Below are 14,040 nucleotides of genomic sequence, written 5' to 3'. Positions count from 1 at the left end.
GTGTTGAGGAAAAGTTGTGTCCATTTATGAGCATCTTGGTAGGAGAACCTTACTAAAGGTCAACAAAGGATTAAAAAGAACTCTAAAATGTACCCATAATTAACATTTTCTCTTAATGCAAGAATAAATGGATAGTAGTGGGAAAGTTCACATTTACATTAGCTGATTTACATGTGCTATCAATGTCTTTAACAAAAATGTTTTTTCTTTATTACAAACATCTGGGTCATCAGCTGCTCAACTTCTGAGGCTCAAAAATAGAAGCCCGTTTTTAGTTTTCGTAAAATACTTATTTTTAAAGAGTGTAACTCCATCTTTGACAGATTAATGGGTATTGAACATAGTATCTTTTGTTTTCTTTTTCATTCGCAACTTTGTACATGGGGGAATCATTAAAGGAGACTGGGACTTGCAGGCTAAATTTCTGGCAAGAAAAGCTGTAAAAGCTGCTATTTGTAAACATCTTTGAGTAAGAAATTCACCTTCCAAAAATATCAACTTACATCACTAGCAATCTCTCTTGATGCCTTGGCTGCTTGGATTGGAATGGCATCCAAACGCAAGTCATAACCTTCCTTCTTGGACTCTTCCAAAGCAAGTTTATAGAGTTTCTGCAGAAAAGAGAATTAATCCATCATTGCTCCTTTCGTGAAAAATGAAGCTATTTATTATTAAGCTTTATCTGTCCTCACTTAAACTACAGAAACAGATCCACAGAGTTAAGTAGTAGTGTGGGTTTGCAGAAAACTATGTTTCATAGGTGCTCAAGCATTTTAAGGCACATTTTAAACTTTGATATTTTATTGATTAGCAAATCAAAAAAGTTTTTATGGAGGAATTAGTATCTGGTTGCTAAAATTCTGTTTTGCCAAACAAGCACATGTCAAAAAATCCCAACTGTTTATTATCACAATTTTAATATAAAAGAAAGGCCATCTTAATGCCAAAGAAAGAGAAAATTAAGTATGGCTATTTCTAAATGGAATATATTTGGATTTGAGAACAACTCAATGTGTTGTTCTTATTTTTTCCCATTTTTGCCATGGACTATCATCACAGACTATGATCAATCTGTAGATTAGGGTTTCAAAATCACCACTCTAATGAAAATGTTGGTTCTGAAAGAGATGCATAGGAAAATGCTTGCAAATAACATTAAATGGTAAGCAGAACACAATGAAGCAGCAAAAGAATACACAGTACAGCAACTCACTGCGTTCTAGACCCAGTGTCGACCTGCTAATAGCTGCTGAATAAAATAATGACTTGATGACCACACTGCCCATAGGGGCGTATTAAGGCTTTAGTAGTATAATCCCTTTTGGGATACTTATCCATAAGTATTTCATTCCATGATGTCATCTTCATAAAAGGCTGGTCTACTTTGTGAACCTACCACACAGCCCAAAATTGAATCAAGAAAACTATCTCTTGAATCAAAGGAGAACTATCTGTTTTAGTGACAATATTGCCTTGCAGTGCATACAATAAATCGGTTAAAACATTTCACAAAGGGAACTGTTATAGTAGTTCATTTTTGCCTTTCTCTTCATGATAAGATCAGTAGGTTACTCACATCACTGTAGTTGATTCGGTTGAGCTTGGCTAGCATGATTTCTGGTGTATCAGGCATGACGTGGATTGTTTTCTTGTCATTGTCCCAGGCTTCAGTATATAAGCGCTATGAAAAAAAAGATGAGAAAAATTATTTTGGAGTTCATATTTTTTGATTATGTGCCAGTTACCTCTCCTTTGTACAAAGCAGAAATAAAACTAATAAAGTTGCATAAATTCCTACTTTCCAAGTAGATAAATTACTATTTCCAAAAGAATTTAGCTTACTATCTCATTGAATCTGTTTTTACTGTGCCTTATGAAAACTTTTTTTATTAGTGCTAAAAAGTATGATTGGGTTGCAGTTTATAATGCCTGTAATTGTGAAATACTTACAGCACATGGTATTTTTAACAGCTTAATATTCTGAAGTATTTCTAAGTAACTATGGTGTTATAATGGGAAAATCACTTTTAAAGGTATCATAAATCCTATAGGAATCTTTAAAATGTAGTCACATATCAGAATTTTGACTTTGTTCTACGGTAAATTGCTACACTTGATGCTGAGGAGTGAAGACTCACCTTATTCATGTTTATAGCATTGTTCTTGGCCAGCACCTGCTCCGGGGAATCGGTTATGCTGGTAAACTTCAGCGCATCGGGACGCTGGCGGTAGATGTTGTCACTCAGTATCTCTCCGGCCCGCCTGGCTCTAACTACTTCCACGGAGCCAATTGGAACCCAGCCAATGCCTTTCAACCATTCAAGGTCTGACTTATATAAATTCTGCAAATCAACCAATAAGAAACACAGTTATGATAATAGTTAGTTTTCTTCAGATTCAGAGTCACAAAATGGATCATACTGTGAGAGAAACACAAAAAGACTGAACAGGCAAAGCTGCTATCTCAATTAATCACTCATTCATAAGCATTATTGACTCCTGAGTACATTTTTTTTCCTCTAAGCATTGCTTGGCATAGAGGATTGTACTACGAACAACAAAAGATCTTTCTAAAAAGTAAAGACACTGTCCTGCCCTTGAGGGTATTAAAAGATTTTCACTTAAGAGCAGAGTTTCTTTAGCTTTGAAAAAGATGTTCTAATAGCCCCCCAAAAAACCATATACTTAGACCAACACTGTAAGCACTGCAGTAACAAAAATTCTTACCTTTTTTTTTTTTTTAAGGAAAAGAGGTGAAATTCAATTATAGTCACGAGTTTCAACACACAGTAATGTTACGTTTTGCATATCATACTCTTGATATGCATTTTTAATTGAAATATAATTGACCTATATCAGTTTCAGGTATATGATATCATGATTCAATATGTGTGTATATTGCAAAATGATAACCTCAATATGTCTAGCAAAGATCCATCACTACACATACCTACACTTTTTTCCCCTCATGATGGGAAATTTTTAATAAACTCTGACCTTTATTTTCATCTTCAAAATCACAAAATATAAGGTATGTAATGGGGTGCTACAGAGAGAATATATTAGATACTTCGTAGTTATTGGCTTTCTTTTACTCTCAATAGGGCATGCTAACTGTACTATTAGAGTGCTCAGTCACTCAGTCATGTCCAGCTCTTTGTGACTCTATAGACTGTAGCTACTCTGCTCATGGAATTTCCCAGGCAAGAATACTGGAGTGGGTTTCCATTTCCTCCTCTAGGGGATCTTCCCGACCTAGGGAGCAAATGTGCATCTCCTCCGTCTCCTGCATTAGCAAGCAGATTCTTTACCACTGCACCACCTGGGAAACCCAGTATTATTATTATTGCACCATTATTATTAACACTAGGATGCAGAAGCAGCATCGGGGATACTCACATCACTCTGGAGGTCATAAGCTTTCCGAGCATGGATGATGTCATTCTGGTCAGGCAGGCAGGTCCACTCATGCAGAGGATGTTTGTAGTCCACATCACTAACCAAAGTCTGACATTTCTTGGCCAAAACAATACCAAGCATGTCCACTGGGCTGCTGAACCTGGTCTTGTATTTTTCAAAATCTTTCTTGTACTCACGGTCACTCTGCATTTTGGCAACGTGGACGGACCACATCATCTTGGGGTCATCATGTATCGCTCGGGCACCAATATGGTGGCCCAACTGCTTACGATAAGCTTCTTTGTACTTATACTGAAAGAGAGAACCCAGTAAACAAGGAGGAAGCACCAAGGGCTGGTCCCTGCTGCTCTCTCTGTGGTGAAGCTTTCCTACAAAATCCTCAGGACTTCAGGGGAGTTTCATCAAACCGGCTACTAGGATGCTCCACGTTGGGGCATGCTTTGTCTTAAAAAAGAAGATGCGGTGCTCATTTCACCTCCACAGAGTGACTCCATAGTGATTCCTTTATATTATGCTAGCAAATTATATGTTTTAACCACAAAAAAATGTGATGGAAAAGTGAACATTGAAAGAATGAGCTTCAGTTACAGTGACAAGTAGTTTCTCAGAAGTCAGTCATGCCTGCAGACCGTACTGAGAACATATTTGAGAGATGTGTTTATAATAGCTCATTAATTTTCTTCTTTTAAGGCATTCTGCATAATAATTGGCAAGGAGTAGTTTTAAAATGGGCAATTCTTGTTGGTAATGAGCATAGTGTTTCAGTTTTGCAAGATGAAAAAGTTTTGTACAAAAGTTTTTTACAAAAAGTTGTTGTACAACAATGTGAATATACTTATGGACTATATACTGAGAGTGGTAAATGGTTATTCAATTTTATTATGATTTAAAAGAAAAACCTACTGAAATGGATAATATTGCTACTCTTGGATTAATATTTAAGTAGTACAGGAACCTCACATATTCATTTTTAAGGTAAAGGAATATTGATTTTTGTGGACCCCGCAGCAAAGAAATATTTAACATTTTCGCTATTTTATGTCCTTTCTCAAGTCAAGGGGAAGAACTCAGTTAAACCTGTTTCTTTCCTGGCATCTTTGCCTTGAGTATAGCCTGAGGAGAGCTCATGAGGTTTTATGAGTAGCTCAACACATGACCACTTAAATTTGCTCAAGGTACTCAGTCTTACTAAGCAAGGACCAAAAGATGAGCATCAAAGGAACCACAACCCAGTGTATCTCTATGAAACTCGGACAGGTGACTGACTTGTCTCAAAGCCTCAATATATTTGACTATGCAATGAAGGCAGCTGGGTGGATGACGACTACAGAGACTCCCAGCTGTGTTCCAAGAGGGTGATGCCCTATGCAGGTGGCTGGGCTGTTGGTAACAGATGTAAGCACGTGATTAGCTCTTACGTCACTCGCAATCTCCCTGGAGGCCTTGGCAGCCACGATAGGAATGGCGTCACTTCTTAAGTCATATCCTTCTTTCTTGGCTTCTTCCATGGCCTGGCGATAGAGGTTCTGAGGAAAGAAGCAGTAACTTTTAGACACAGTGCTCACTTTCACTATAAAAATATATTAATATTTCCATCAAAGGAAGACTACTATTTTTTTAAATTAATTTTAATTGGAGGATAATTGCTGTTACAATATTGTGATGAAAGGAAGACTACTTTTGGGATACAGAACAAAAACTAGTATGTTCAGCCTTATATAAAAAAAAATTTTTTTTAAGATCTGTCTCTTCCTTTTACTTCCTACTTAGACAGTGTGCAAGTTATTTGTTGAACTTGAAATTTTACTTTCAGCAGGTTTAACTCCTTCAAATTTTACTCATTAGTTATTAACTCTGAAATGTTCTTGAATTGTTCAGCATTTGTTCTTTTCATGAAATTACCAAAAATGTCTGTTTATTTAACTGCAAATTTGAATCAGGATCAATTTTACCAGCAGAGAATATGATATACTAACAACACTACCATCATGAGCATGTACCTGTATTCTAACAGTGCTAAACTAAGGATTATCCATTGTTTCTGAATATCTTTGTTAATACTATTCGCTCTCTATTCATTTTGTTGATAGCTGGCAATTGCTAGCAGACAGAGGAACCAGGGATTTACGAGCCAAAAGGACAAAACTGATGAAATTATAATGATTTCTTTATGAATTGGCAAAATACCCACTATTCAGTTTCTGTGGCAAGACAGACGTACACAGAAGTTAGAACATAGGTGTTCCAATGGGAACACAGCTTGAGAACCACTGCATTAAATCATCTCTACCTATAGTATTAAGTCCTTTTCACTTGTGAACCATTACAAGAATTTAATTCTTAATTAGTAATAATTTTTAAATAACGTTTAGAGTTTGAGAAGGATGTAATTGAATGTTTTTAATGTGGATTATTAATGTGTGACAATTCACATTCTCTTATGTTGCAACTTTTTACAAGGAAAAGCTAACGTAGACAAGAATAAATTTAATGTATTTGAGATAAAATCCCAAGGGAGGGTATTTGTTCTTCAAAATTTCTAGAAATGTTTATTTTGTAACTAGAGAGTCAAATACTTTTATACTTAAATTTTCCCTTTGAACGATAAATTCTCAAGTTTGTCCTTATGTATAAGTGAGAAAAAATGTGCTTGAATCATTTTGTGGCTTCAGGCCAAACATATTGTTCTTTCAACATTGGAAAAAGAGGCAGGGCTTCAAGGAAAACACTTTTAGTATCATCAAGGCTATGTTTTAAAGAATGTCTAGTAAGGTCAAATATTCCAAGAGAACTAGAACAGGTAAATGTGAGTTTCTAGAAAAAGAAGATATGATTGCTTTATTTTGTTTACTAAATGTGAAGTGAAGGTATCATTGGTAATGGGTTGAGAAGAAATTCACGTGGGCCATTCTATAATCTTCAAAGACAATCTTTAGGGAATTAACATAATTATGCCATTTAAAAGAAAGAAATCCAGCTGAAAATTTGAGAAGTAAAAAAGATAGCCTAATTTCCTCTCAGCAGTCTAAAAAAAAAGAAAGAAACCTTACTTCATCTGACCTAATTTTAACAAAAGGGAGAGGCTTAAAAGCATCATTACTCTTTGGCATAGAAACTAACAGCATCTGCCTGGGGTGAGGCAGAACATCTGGGAAAAGCTAATCTAACAGAGAAGCTCCCTGGCCAAGAGAAAAATTGCTCATTCAAAAATGACTGAAGTCAAGGTCAGTCACATACTTATGATCAGGCTTGTCCTTGGGCCTTTTTATAGTGCTAGACAAAAGGAAACTGACTCCTCTTCATTTTACTTGTCATGCCTCTTCTTCAGGACTACATGATGATAGTCAAAAGTAATTAACAGGAGTAAAATAATGAATGTGGTCGGGACTTGAAAATGAGTACTTAAAATTTCCAGTGTTCTCAAACTAAAGGGAATTCCACCCTCTTTTTTTTTTTGAATGAAGATATACAAAAGCATGTAAGAAATCAACATTCATCTTGAATGAACCAGATAATTCTTGACCTTGATGAGAACAATTGGGTAAGAAACTGTTTCCTATTCTGCAAAGATATGTGATGACAAATTTAGTGGGGCTGGAGACAGTATGTTAAAAAATGTTTTGTTTTTTTTTATTGTTCTCACACAGTTTTGAGATGGATGAATTTAAGAATTCTTATTTCAGTTCTTGTAAATAAACTGTGGTTATTTTGAGCATACATCAAATAAACAGGCTATTTTAAGCACAGATTAAATAAATCTAATTTTCATGGTGACTTCAGTGTAAAGGGAAGTAATTAGTATTAAGCAGTTATTGTGTGCCAGGCTCCACCCAGGGCATACTACACATACTACCCTATCTAGTCATCATAAAAATTCTTCAATAGCCATTTTTATTTCATTTTACAGATGAGATAACTAAAGGAAAACTCACTGAACAAATTTTGAAGCAAGTACTAACCTGATAAGCAGCAGTAATTATTTTTTTATTAAAAATCACAATATGATTTAATCATTAATATTTGAGAGGTTTTTTTTCCCCCCACTCATGACATGGAGATATTTTTTTATTTATCTGTTTTTTCTATTTTTTTTTTTTATTGAAGCATAGTATGGATGTGAGAGTTGGATCATAAAGAAGGTTGAGAACCGAGGAATTGATGCTTTTGAACTGTGGTGCTGAAGAAGACCCTTAAGAGTCCTTTGGACAGCAAGGAGATCAAACCAGTCAATCCTAAAGGAAATCAACCCTGAATATTCATTGGAAGGACTGATGCTGAAGCTGAAGCTCCAACACATTGGCCACCTGATGTGAAGAACTGACTCACTGGAAAAAGACCCTAATTCTGGGAAAGATTGAAGGCAAGAGGAAAAGGGGGTGACAGAGGACAAGATGTTTGGATAGCATCACTGACTCAATGGACATGAGTTTGTGCAAACTCTGGGAGATAGTGAAGAACAGGGAAGCTTGGGATGCAGCATTTCATGGGGTCACAAAGAGTTGGACACGACTTAGCGACTTAACAACAAATAGCTGATTAAATAATACAATGCTATGTTATTTTCTTCTGTAACTATTTTTGAATACAAGGATACATATATTCATGATAGATTATAGACAAAAATAAATAAAACTAAGCTAACTGATCAATATGTGAATTAAACCCATAATTCTGATCTTTCTGCCATATCAGCAAAATCAACATGGTCAGGTTCAAATAAACAGTCTTACCTCACTATAATTTATTTTATTTTGTCTTGCCAATGTAATTTCAGGTGTATCAGGCATCATGTGGATTTGAGTCTTGTCTTTGTCCCAGGCTTCTGTGTATAAGCGCTGTGAAGGATAAAAAAAGGTTAGTGAATTAGGAAAACAATGTTTGTTGTAAACAGAGGTTTCCAACTTAACGATCATGACAAAGTTGAAAGCCAGCATCCTTACTATCTGGGCTGTGTGCTGTACACCAACATTCTTCAATCTCTTTGATATTACAACATATATATAGTCACTAAAAATAAGTGTAGGCTAAGGTATGAAAAGAAAATGTGTGTGTATTTTGTTACAAGACCACCTACACTTCAATTAAATTAAAAGCAAGTATTACCCAAGCATGTACACACATTTATATGTACTGAGGTTGTATCAGCAAATCCTTCCGATGATTTTATTGGCTACAGATGTACCTGTTATGCCATCTCTAGATTTCTTTTTGATAAATGCCATGAAGACTTGTACCTGACTTGTTTGTTCTATATTTATTAGGTAAGTATCAAACAAGAAAAAAAAACCTTGATGTCAAACACGTATAGTTAGACTTAAAACAATTTTAACACCAAACAGTTGTCCTACTCCTAACTCTATTTCACAAGAGATGCCAAGGCACAAATTTCTACATACATTTTGAGAATATCCAACCAAATCACCACACACAGGATGGCAATTGGATAAAAAAGATTTAGCTGGTCATAGATATTCTCAAGGACATACAGCCATATTTTATTTTCCCCCAGATTGAGGGCTCACCTTGTTCATATTGATGGCATTGTTCTTGGCTAGCACCTGCTCCAGGGAATCAGGCACACTGGTGAATTTCAGCGTGTCTGGACGCTGGCGGTAGATATTATCACTCAGTATCTCTGCAGCTCTCTTGCACTTGACCACATCCACAGACCCAATGGGGACCCAACCAATGCCTCTCAGCCACTGGAGATCTGATTTATAAATGTTCTGGTGAGATCAAACACAAAAGCAAGGATTACTGAAGCTGTTATGGCACTTGATTTCAAGAATGAATGCAAAGGACTGAAAAATGTGGATAGGCAAACTTTATGTCTATGTCTTTTAAAGTATGAAGCCCAGTTGGATACAGTTCATGGTATTATGCTTTCTCTAAAAGAAAAGCAAAGCACAGTAAATGAAGGGTGGGGAGGAAAAAAGCATTCTTTTTCTGAGGGCTTTACCTATCCTAGACCATCATCTGCATATTACTATGTATTACCATCATGAGCATGGTCAACAGTGGTGTTTAACGGGTCTCAGTACTCACGTCACTCTGGAGGTCATAGGCCTGCCGAGCATGGATGACATCGCTCTGGTCGGGCAGGCACGTCCACTGGTGCAGGTAGTTCTTGTAATCTATGTCACTGACCAAGGTCTGGCACTTCTTGGCCAGCACCACTCCCAGCATGTCCACTGGGCTGCTGAACTTGGTCTTCCACTTCTCAAAGTCCTTCTTGTACTCCCGGTCACTCTGGATCTTAGCCACATGCATGGACCACATCATCTTGGGGTCATCTTTGATGTCCCGGGCTCCAATGTGGTGGCCAAGCTGCTTGCGGTAACCATCTTTGTATTTATACTGAAATAAAAGTAGTCATTTAAAAAAATTAAAATGAATGAAAAGGGCTAAAAGTTTTATTAATATAAAACTCTGCTATTTTAAAATTGGTAATTCTTGTAGAGAAATGAATCATCTGAATATCAACTTATCTCCTCATCCTAAACTCTGACTAGTCTTCACAACAATACTCTAATGGGAAGCAGACCAAAAGACATAGTTCTGTGGTTTGCAGATGTTAAATCTCTGGAAATAAAGGCAGCAACACTTTTCAGAAAATCAACTGGAGTTAATATGGCCTTTTTTTCTTTTTTTTATCTTGGGCCAGTGAAATCATTAACCCAGAAGTTTTACACGTGATTTTGAGAATGCTACTCCTAAGTGCGCAGGAACCATTTCACCCCCAGCCCACTGCACCCCTCCCAAATGTGGCTCTGCTGACTTTCACTGAGTTACAGGACTCCTGAAACAGAGTGGCTTGTGTTTCCATCCTTTCGTACCTGGTCTACTGAAGACAAAATTTGGGTGAGGTTTGTTGGGATTCCTTGAGGGGGAAAAATAGGTTATATGACTACAAGAAAGTGGTTTGTTGGTGGTGGTGGCAAGAGCTGATTGTGGATTATCTTCTGTCCACTTTAGGGAACAACATCACACAAATCCTAGCATATATTTACAGAAGTCTAAATTCTCCACCAAAGGCACTTCTTTCAGAGACAGCAGAAAGAGAAATCAGGCTCACTATATAGTTGGTTTAGGATGTCATAAAACTCTTTTTTCATTTAAAAATAATTCAAAAGGAAGCACTGAAGGTATTTTTTCAAAGAAAGGGTTGGCAAAAATCCAGATCAGGTTTGGGGAAAGGCAAACTTTCCTAAACCTGTCTGTACCGGATCTTTTTCTTATATTGACCCAATACATGTAACCATGTTTTTTTTTTCCAGCTTTTTTCCTGTTATCTTCTTATTTCTGTGTGCTCTAAATATGCAGATGAATGCCTCATAATTATGGATACGAACAAGTTCAGTTCAGTCACTCAGTCGTGTCCATCTGTTTGCAATCTCATGGACTGCAGCATGCCAGGCTTCCCTATCCATCACCAACTCCTGGAGCTTGCTCAAACTCATGTCTATTGAGTCAGTGATGCCATTCAACCATCTCATCCTCTGTCATCCCTGTTTCCTCCCCCTTTCAATCTTGCCCAGCATCAGGGTCTTTTCCAATGAGTCAGTTCTTATCAGGTGGCCAAAGTATTGGAGTTTCAGCTTCAGCATCAGGCCTTCCAATGAACATCCAGGACTGATCTCCTTTAGGATGGACTGGTTGGATATCCTTGCAGTCCAAAGGACTCTCAAGAGTCTTCTCCAACACCACAGTTCAAAAGCATCAATTCTTTGGCAGTCAGCTTTCTTTATAGTCCAACTCTCATATCCATACACGACTATTGAAAAAACCATAGCTTTGACTAGACAGACCTTTGTTGGCAAAGTATTGTCTCTGCTTTGTAATATGCTATCTAGGTTGGTCACAGTATGAAAGGGCAAAAAGATACAAACAAATGTAGATTCAAATTCTTTGTTTTTTAACTGAAGTTTAGGATACTCACTCTGCCTATGGGGCCTGAATACTAAAATCTTTTGGAGTTAAATTATTAAAGGGCTTTACAAATGAAAGACTCCATTTGAAGCATAATAAATGTGCTTTAACTGACACCCAGAAGAAGAGTGCTGTTGTAATACTGATTCTGCCTTCCCACCCCATCCAGTCACGTGTATCTGTATATCCATGGAGCATTGGTACTCACATCACTGATGATGTCCCTGGAGGCCTTGGCTGCCACGATCGGGATGGCATCGCTTCGCAAGTCGTAGCCTTTCTTCTTTGCCTCTTCATTGGCGAGTTTGTACAGAGTCTATAGGAGGAAGGTCAGAGTTAAAACAGGTTTGACAGTGAAAGATTTGACGGCAACAATCTGGAGTTTATCAAGTGACCTATCACAAAATTTAAAAAAAGGAAAGTCTCTGGAAACAACTTTCTAGCGATATTGGAAAGTAAATAAATTATATTTTACCAAAAAACTCTGCAGCATAAGAAACAAATGAAATATATCAATGAGTATTAACATAGAATAATCTATTATTTGTATCATTATAGATTAATATATATATAATATGTAGGTTATATGACATATTATGTATATCAACATAGATTAATATAATTTAGTGATATAGATTGATGGACAAAGCATCAGTTTATACATCTTAAGTGAAAAAGAAACCTGTAGGATAATATGTTTAATATTACTCATTTGATAAAAAATAACATTTATATACTCATTCATTTGTTATTAAAAATTTTTGATAATCATGCGATATTTTATAATATTTAAAAAACAAATGAGGAAACAATCAAAGCACAACTTAAAGTTAACTTGAGTATGATCACAACTTTAAGATTCTAACTTTTGGCTGCCTCATATTAGTAAAACGTGCACCTATAAAATTGCATTTTACTTTAAAAAATAGTAATCAGCCTCATCAACGGAGAGTACTTTCTTCTCATGCCTAAGGTTCTCTTTCTATAAAAGGAGCTCGATTATTTCATTTCTGCCCTGGAGAGCTGCAGAGACTTCCTGATGTGTCCAGCTGGTGAGGAAGGGACAGCAGGGCAGGCCCAGCTCAACTCTGACCTGCTCCCTTTAGGAAACTATGCCCAGTGCCCTCCTCTGCATAGCTCTGTGCTCTAAGCAGGACTCACCCCCGAGGCAAGTGGAACTGCCTCTCCCACTCCAGCATAGCCAATACCTGAATGGGGAACCTAATTCTGGGGTTCACTTAGCAAGTTCATTTGGCTCTCATACAAACGTGTCCTTGATCCTAACTTTAGTAATAAAAGATGTGAGATTTTGACTTTTAGTTTCATTGCTTTGCTTTCCTTCTCAATTCCACTTACGATCCAGGTGGGAAAGGGGTACATATTACCAGAGGCCCCCTTGGTTGGGTTGCCAGATTTAACAAACAGGAAGATAGTATGCCCAGCTGAATTTGAATGTCAAATAAACAGCAAATAATGTTTTCATATAAATAATAAATCAGTATTACATCTGGTCATACTACCCCTTGGAAATGCCAAAAATACTCTCCAGTTGCACTGACTCACACCAGTAAAGACCATAAATGGAAAAGATAATGTGACTTCAGTTTGCCCCTGGAATCCTATAGCATATGATATTCAACTAGGGATGAAAGGTTGGATGGGCTGAGTGTTCACATCACAGATCTATACCCACCAGGACAGCTGAGATCCAAGATTCTTCATAAAAGTAAGTGTAGAAAACAAACTACAATGACAACCACAAGTATGGCCCCACAAGGTTTTGCCCCTACCTCACTGTAGTTGAGTTTGTTCTGCCTTGCCAGCATGATCTCCGGGGTATCAGGCATTATATGAACTTGAGTCTTGTCTTTGTCCCAGGCCTCTGTGTATAAGCGCTATCAAAGAATATGTTGATAGGAAAGAAAGAACATGTTGATAGAAGACCATTTGAAACAGAATTACAAAAAGTCAATTAAAGCAGGAATGTTATTGACCTAATTAGGAAAAAAATAAATCAAACTAAGATATAGAGTATTTAACTGAGGTTTGAGTCTTAATGATGGTTATCAGGGTCACAACTGAGGATAACAGAAATTACTTACAGGATTTCAAGTATGTCATTTAGGAGGTAAACATGACCCCACACTTGCATGGACAATTTTAACTCCACTAGTGATTAACGTCTCAGAACCTCTTTTTGCATCTTGGAGAAGCTTGAGGCAGCTGGAACTCACCTTGTTCATGTTGATGGCATTGTTCTTGGCCAGCACCTGTTCCAGGGAATCAGGTACACTGGTGAACTTCAGCGTATCTGGAGGCTGGCGGTAGATGTTATCACTCAGTATCTCTGCAGCTCTTTTACACTTGACCACTTCCAGAGACCCAATGGGGACCCAGCCAATGCCCTTCAGCCACTGGAGATCGGACTTGTAAACATTCTGTGAGGAGGAAAAAGACAGGAACTCTTTAGCAAGACTGAAAAATTTAGGGTCAACCTGCAAATAGAATCAATAATAAAGTACGATTCTGGTTGTTGCTTTCATAGAAAGCAAGCTCGTTGTATTAGGCAGACCAGCAGAGGAAGTATGTTCAAAAATGACCCAGAAAAGTAACAAAAAATGATCAAATATTTCAGGTTGTTAGGACAGAAGTAATTGAAATGAGTATCTTCTGTCAGCCAGTTCAGTGGGT

General features: G+C 37.1%; 1 protein-coding gene across 13 annotated transcripts in view; it reads right to left on the bottom strand.

The window, feature by feature from the left end:
• Positions 1–14,040, bottom strand: part of NEB (nebulin) — a 205,399-nt gene that overhangs the window by 98,917 nt on the left and 92,442 nt on the right. For all 13 annotated transcript variants that reach the window (XM_070476218.1, XM_070476209.1, XM_070476208.1 and 10 more), the window contains 11 exons: positions 13,584–13,787; positions 13,140–13,244; positions 11,558–11,665; positions 9,466–9,777; positions 8,943–9,146; positions 8,151–8,255; positions 4,839–4,946; positions 3,400–3,711; positions 2,139–2,342; positions 1,577–1,681; positions 504–611 (listed from right to left, as the gene is read on the bottom strand). In XM_070476218.1, coding sequence (XP_070332319.1) covers positions 504–611; positions 1,577–1,681; positions 2,139–2,342; positions 3,400–3,711; positions 4,839–4,946; positions 8,151–8,255; positions 8,943–9,146; positions 9,466–9,777; positions 11,558–11,665; positions 13,140–13,244; positions 13,584–13,787 — 1,875 coding nt within the window. The remainder of the gene's footprint in view (positions 1–503; positions 612–1,576; positions 1,682–2,138; positions 2,343–3,399; positions 3,712–4,838; positions 4,947–8,150; positions 8,256–8,942; positions 9,147–9,465; positions 9,778–11,557; positions 11,666–13,139; positions 13,245–13,583; positions 13,788–14,040) is intronic.

The sequence above is a fragment of the Odocoileus virginianus genome, chromosome 13 (genome assembly GCF_023699985.2).
Source record: "Odocoileus virginianus isolate 20LAN1187 ecotype Illinois chromosome 13, Ovbor_1.2, whole genome shotgun sequence".
NCBI lineage: Eukaryota > Metazoa > Chordata > Mammalia > Artiodactyla > Cervidae > Odocoileus > Odocoileus virginianus.
This window is presented reverse-complemented; position numbering and strand designations above follow the sequence as displayed.